The sequence below is a fragment of the Physeter macrocephalus genome, chromosome 12, assembly GCF_002837175.3.
Source record: "Physeter macrocephalus isolate SW-GA chromosome 12, ASM283717v5, whole genome shotgun sequence".
Lineage (NCBI taxonomy): Eukaryota > Metazoa > Chordata > Mammalia > Artiodactyla > Physeteridae > Physeter > Physeter macrocephalus.
The window spans coordinates 46,696,524-46,702,960 of NC_041225.1; the positions used below are offsets into that span (position 1 = coordinate 46,696,524).

Genomic DNA, 6,437 nt, shown 5'->3' on the forward strand with positions numbered 1-6,437 from the left:
AGGGACTGTCCTCTACTTTTTCCTAAGTTCCACGGGGAGGTTGGTGCCAGTGAAAGAAACACCTGTTGACATTTGCAAGCACTCTGTGGGAAAGACTTCAGAACCCAGAATCTGTCTGGACAGCATATGCTACGCTGTCTGGAAGGTAACAGTCTTCTCCACGTATGATCCTCCGAGAGGTGGCTTATGAATAACTCTCCTTTTTTGCATCTTGATTTCTCTGGTATGTTACGAGAAATTAGACCAATAATTCTGAAAGGGACCCCAATCCAAACAAAGATCAAGAAGTCAGTCAGTATCTTTTAAACCTAACCAAGCTCCAACCCCGGGTTTCACAAGACTACACCTGTCAGGTGAGCCAAGCTCTGGTCTGTCCTCTGCCCTAAACCATAAAAGCAACCTGATCTAAGCAGCAGTCTTAAACTCACCATTTTCCAGTTCAAAAGTAGGGTGTTTTACCTCTCTCTGACCAAGGCTTCCAAAGCACATATCTCTCAGACTCTGGATACACCATCATTTCTGGGGATAGGAGTGTCACAGGGTATATAGTAGCATAGGATGGAGATAGGGAGCTAGAAGTTAAGAAGGAATACAAAGGGTGTTTAAATGCACCAGCTCTGGGTAGAATCCCAGTTCCGTCCTTAACGCACTATGTTAGCTTAGGCAAGTGACCCCTCTAATCCAGAGTCTCATGTTACGTGAAATGGGACTAATAATGCTATCCCCTTCAAAAGGTGGCTTTGGGATTAAAGGAGACAATGCAGGTACAACACTTTGCACGGTACCTGGCAGACACATACTGAGTATTCCTGTTACCCATCGTTATCAGCCTTGTGATCCTGTGCAAGTTACATAACCTATTTAGGATCAATTCCGTCAACTGTAAAAGGCCTATGATAGCTACTGCCCTGCTTTCTCCAGGGTTTTGTGGATTAACAGAAGGCACTCAGCCACGCTTACGTACATCGAACAGCTAGCGAGACTACGATTACGTAGGACCCCGGAGATTGCGGAAGGCTTGTGGGCGTGGCTGGAGTTTGGGTTTGCATGCCACGATGGGATTGGTCGAGGAGAGAATTCATCAAGCCCCCTAAGGCGGGGCGGGGTCCCTCCCGGGCGGGGTCCCGCCCTAGACCTCACTGCGGCTGCGCGGGTTCTGTTTTGCTTCGCTGCGAACCTACGCGGTGACCTTGCGACGCGTGTCGCGCTCAGGTCGCTTCTGCGTCAGCGGCTGCCGCTGCGGCTGCGTGGCGGGTTGTCCAGGTAACCACGGGAGTTGTCCGCTGTCTGTTGGCATCTGAGAGACAGGTGTTCGTCATGCAGTTGAAGCACCTGAGGACCCTGCTGAGCCCTCAGGTGAGGAGTCGCGTGCCTGTTCCCTCCCTCGCCCGCCTTAATGTTGCAAGAAAAGTGGGGGACTGAAGTTTAAAAACGTTGAGCGCCTACTGTGTGCAGAAGACCGAAGGCTATAGTTGTGATTCGGACTCTGCTACGTCCATAGAGTGTTGAGTAGGTGAGATGGAGTGCTGAGCACCGTAGCTTTCATTTCGTTCCGTTTAACGAATCAGTTGCGTACCAGGTCCCATGGTGGGGCTCCAGGGGATCCAGAACTTGCTCAGTTGTTGCCCCCGCCTTCAAGAGGCTCGTACTAGAGGCAGAGGCGCACGTGTAAACAACGAACATTAATCTACACCTCTCAAATAAGCGTTTTAGGTGTAAGCCCCACCTAAAGAAGGGCAGACGACCACACCGTTCGTTCTGATGGTGAAGATCTCAGATTCAGAAGAGGCTGGACACTGGGGGAGGAGCCATAGAACATGGTGAAGAAAGGCTGGGTTTCGGAGTCAGGAGGCCAGAATTCAAATCCTAGCGCCCCACTACTTTAAATAAATGACCTGATGCCCCTGACTTTAGCCTTTATCACACAGGCTCTCTGAGCACTCACCCAAACTTCTGCATTTGGAAAACGGGAGTAATAATAATCACAGCCTTAGGGGGTTAGGGGGAAGAATTAAAGGAAGTAGTATACACAAGAGAACGTTGTAAACTGAAAAGCAGCGTGAAAACTGATAGACAAGAGAGAAGGACATTCAAAATGCAAAGGACAAAATAATAAAAAGCTAGTGAGAATATCTGTCATAACTGAATGTTTAAGGTGTACCAGGGCAGCATAAGTAAAGAAGCTAGTGTTGTGCATTATGGAGTCAGACACACATGGATTTAAATCTTGGTTCTGCCACTTAAACTGTTTGTAAACTTGAGTAAATTACTTAACCTTTCTGTGCCTCAGTTTCCCCATCTGTAAAAGATGCATAATAATAGCTTCTACCTTAGTTATGAGATTACATGAGATAATGCATATCAAGCACTTAGCAAAGTGCCTAGTCCATGGTTGTTAAAGGTTAGCTATTATTCTGTTCTCTACCTCATGTAATCCTCGCTACAGTCCTGTGAGGCACATATTGTAGAGAAAGGAGAATTGATTGATTATGAGAATCAGGAAGGCTTCACAGAGAATGTGGCTTTAAGAGAATAGAAGGAAATTAGAACAAAAGAGAGGTGTGCTCATTGCTCAGTAAACTCTTCTCTGAATCTGTATTTCTAAAATTCCTTTACCCTAATGGAATAATTGGAAATGAAATCTTCCTTCAATCTTTCACAATAAGATGATGTCACGATGCAGGTAAGGGCTGAATGCCCAGGATTGGGCAAAATGATTAAGGAAGATGATTGGCAACAATTGGTAAGCCCTCTACCCTCCTAACCTAATTTAGTCAAGAGTTGGAGGGGGCTAAAGGTGGTGGTGTGGCTATTTTCTGACTCCGGTGAGGATTTTGATGAAAAATGCCTTTTAACCTCTGACTTTGGAAGTGGGTAGGTTAGGAGTAAAAAGTAACAATGTTTTAAGCCAGGGCTCTAGAGCCCAAGTAGTTAACTAATTGGAGCAGAAATTAAATTTTTTATTTCAAGGAGGGAAATCCTTAGTGCAGAACCCCAGACCACCAGGGCTGGTGGTGGAAGGGACAGATATGGCGAGAATAATTCACTGGGAGTTGATCGCTTCTAACTTGGGCTTCTGTGAAGTGGATTGTTAAGGAAAAAAAAAAAGACAAAAACCAAAGTGGCTTTGTTTATCCTAAGTCACAACTCTGATTATTTTACGTCCCATTGCAGAACTTTCACTGTCTCTCCCTTTCCTACCAAATAAGCCCAAACTCAGCCTAGCTTCAAAGACCCTTGTTGAACTGGCCTCTGTCTGTTTTTCCTGCCTTACCTCCTCTATTCTGCTATTTACAATATAGTTTCAGCTAAATTAAATTACTATTTATTGACCAGAACTTGCCATTGCTCATGCCATTCCTTCTACCTCAGGTAATTTCCCTACCTAACTGTATCCATTCTTCAGGGCTTAATGTTGATCATTAAGTGGAAAATTATCTCAGGCTTTTCCAAACGATTACAGTGCTTTATATGTGCCTCTCTTATGGGACTTTTCCCATTTTTTGTACCATCTTATTAGATCCTTGGGCAGGGACCATGTTTTGCTCTTTGTCTCTCTCTTAGCCCTTGGCCAAGTGCCTTTTTTATTAAGGTACTCAAAAAACATTAATTGAATGAATGGCTAAAGACCAAAACTTTGCATTTATCTCAGTAGCAGACCTGGGGAGTGAGGGAATAAGGAGGCCACTGCAGGGACACATTGGTACAGTTGATTTACCATGTCACCTCTTAGTGCATTTGCATTATGGGTTTCTAGAAGCACTTTGTTCTCACCATCCAGGGCTCTATGGCCTTGGAGACCTGGATGGATTATGGGCATCTCTTTGTTTTAAGGACTGTGCTAGAAGGAAAATTGACCAGAGTCACACTAGAAATAATGGAACTAGAACTGGCATTCTAGACCAGCACCTGGGTTTATTTTTGCCCCTTTGCTTCTGCAGGATGGAGCTGCAAAGGTCACCTGCATGGCATGGTCCCAGAACAATGCCAAATTTGCTGTCTGCGCAGTGGACCGAGTGGTGTTGCTGTATGATGAACATGGGGAGCGAAGAGATAAATTCTCCACCAAACCAGCCGACATGAAGGTGAAGGGAATATTCATGTGTACCTTAATCTGTTGATGGGACCCTGTAAATCTAGAAAACTTCCTATCCTGCTTCCTAGCCACAGGCATAGGAAATGGCCCGCCCTTCCTTTTCTCAGTATAAAGCCCTCAAGCCCACTACAGTCACACAGGCACCTTTTCTTCTTTTTTTAGATTAGAACATAGTATTCTTGTTTTATATATAAATTTATCTATTATTTATTTATCTGTGGCTGTGTTGGGTCTTCGTTGCTCTGTGAGGACTTTCTCTAGTTGTGGCGAGCAGGGGATACTCTTCGTTGCAGTGTGTGGGCTTCTCATTGTGGTGGCTTCTCTTGTAGAGCACGGGCTCTAGGCGCACAGGCTTCAGTAGTTGTGGCTCGCGAGCTTAGATTCTCTGCGGCATGTGGGATCTTCCCAGACCAGGGCTCGAACCCATGTCCCCTGCATTGCCGGGCGGATTCTTAACCACTGTGCCACCAGGGAAGTCCACCTTTTCTTCCCTTTTAAGGATACTCATTACTTCTTTTTCTTTCCTTTTTTCTTTTTGACTCTTAGTATGGCAGGAAGAGCTATATGGTGAAGGGCATGGCTTTTTCTCCTGATTCCACCAAGATTGCCATAGGACAGACTGACAACATCATCTATGTCTACAAGATTGGAGAAGATTGGTGAGGATAGAGATTGGGAGATGGGGTGTCCCAGAGAAGAAGGGAAAGACAGGAAGAAATGCCTCACTGGGAAGGGGGAATAGAGAGGATGAGGAGCCAGCTGGGGCTTGGAAGGCAGAGGCCTTCTGGAGTCTGTTGTTGTAGCTTCCCTACCTTTGCGTGCACCACGTGTTCTATGATCCCATCCCTGGAAGAGTCGGTCTTGGATCAACAAGGAGGCCCTGTGAGATCCTGGGGAGCCCGGAGTGATGTTTTGTCTTTGTTATTCTTCCAAAGCTACTCAGGCTCCTTTGAGGGCTTCTATGGAGTGGTAGAAAACACTAGTGGGCCAGGGAAGGTATCTACAGTTCCTCCCCTCCCCCAGCATCATTTGTGGCCGTTTATTCATGGAAGTGGTTTGTAATAGGCTTCCCTCCTTTTATTTGACAGGGGTGACAAGAAAGTCATCTGTAACAAGTTCATCCAGACGGTAAAGTTCAAACCAGTCCCTGGGAGATTAGGATGAACAAGCATGTATCAGTATATCTGCTTATAAATACAACCAGAAGTTGCATTTGTTAACATCTGGCTCTGACTTTTCCTACTGCATGAATGGTACTGCCTGGCTGCTCATCCCCCTGTGCTTTCCTCCTTAGAGCCCAGCTGTGTCCCCTCCTCTCCTTCCCTACAGGTGGTTGGAGTGGTGGCATGTCGTGGGCTGTTCAGGCTCAGGTTGTTATCAGTGTGCTAACATACATAGACAGCTTTATCCTTTTCATTCTTTCTTTCTTACAGAGTGCTGTTACTTGTCTGCAGTGGCCAGCAGAATACATCATTGTCTTCGGACTGGCTGAAGGGAAGGTAAAGGAGGGAAGAGAAACACAGGAGAGGTTGTGCATGGGGATAATGGTTCTGGAAAGAGGTATATGGTTAATCTTCTCCCTTAGGGTCAAGTTGTGTACTGGGGAGACTACCCAGGGAACACTTTTTGTTTTTTTCTTTTTCTTTCTTTAGGATCTGGGTGAAATTGAAAGTAGCCTAACCAGACTTTTGTCCATTCTCCCATTTTCAGGTTCGTTTAGCAAACACCAAAACTAATAAATCATCTACCATCTATGGGACAGATTCTTATGTGGTGTCCCTGACAACGAAGTGAGTAAGGAAGAGCGGTATCCCCAAAGCTTGGAAATGGTAGGAAAAGCTATAGGGGACTGTGGACTGGGGGACCATAGTATGAAAGATGGAGAGGGCTGGTAGCAGGAACCTCAGGTAGGGTAGTGTCTGACAGAGAAAGGGGTCTTTCTTGATGACACAGGATGCGCTAATGTCTTCCTGTATTTCTCTCCTTTTCTCCTTTTCCCCTTTTTTAGTTGCTCTGGGAAAGGAATTCTCTCTGGTCATGCAGATGGCACCATCGTTAGGTATTTCTTTGATGATGAAGGCTCTGGAGAGTCACAGGTATGAATAAAGGATGCTCTGGAATAGGGGAGAAGGAAATCCTAAGAACTCTCTGAGAGGAGGTTGGACAGCTAAGGAATTTAGATCATGGTGCTGGGAGAGGAGGCTAGAGGAATGAGACCTCAGGCAGAGAGACACTTGGATGCGGCCACAGAGAGGATTTGTTTTTTGGAGGCCAGAGCTTAATTTTTTTTTTTTTTTTTTTTGCGGTACGCGGGCCTCTCACTGCTGTGGCCTCTCCCACT

At 45.7% G+C, this 6,437-nt stretch overlaps 1 protein-coding gene across 3 annotated transcripts in view; it reads left to right on the forward strand.

Moving 5' to 3' along the window:
• The first annotated feature begins 1,223 nt into the window (after positions 1–1,223).
• Positions 1,224–6,437, forward strand: part of IFT172 (intraflagellar transport 172) — a 41,967-nt gene continuing 36,753 nt past the window's right edge. The window contains exons 1-7 of one of the 3 annotated variants that reach the window (XM_028496827.2): positions 1,224–1,356; positions 3,942–4,085; positions 4,643–4,755; positions 5,185–5,224; positions 5,530–5,595; positions 5,807–5,886; positions 6,105–6,192. In XM_028496827.2, the coding sequence (XP_028352628.1) occupies positions 1,318–1,356; positions 3,942–4,085; positions 4,643–4,755; positions 5,185–5,224; positions 5,530–5,595; positions 5,807–5,886; positions 6,105–6,192 (570 nt within the window). In that variant the 5' untranslated portion in view covers positions 1,224–1,317. The remainder of the gene's footprint in view (positions 1,357–3,941; positions 4,086–4,642; positions 4,756–5,184; positions 5,225–5,529; positions 5,596–5,806; positions 5,887–6,104; positions 6,193–6,437) is intronic. The other 2 variants (XM_024119011.3, XM_007108370.3) reach the window with 2 other exon arrangements.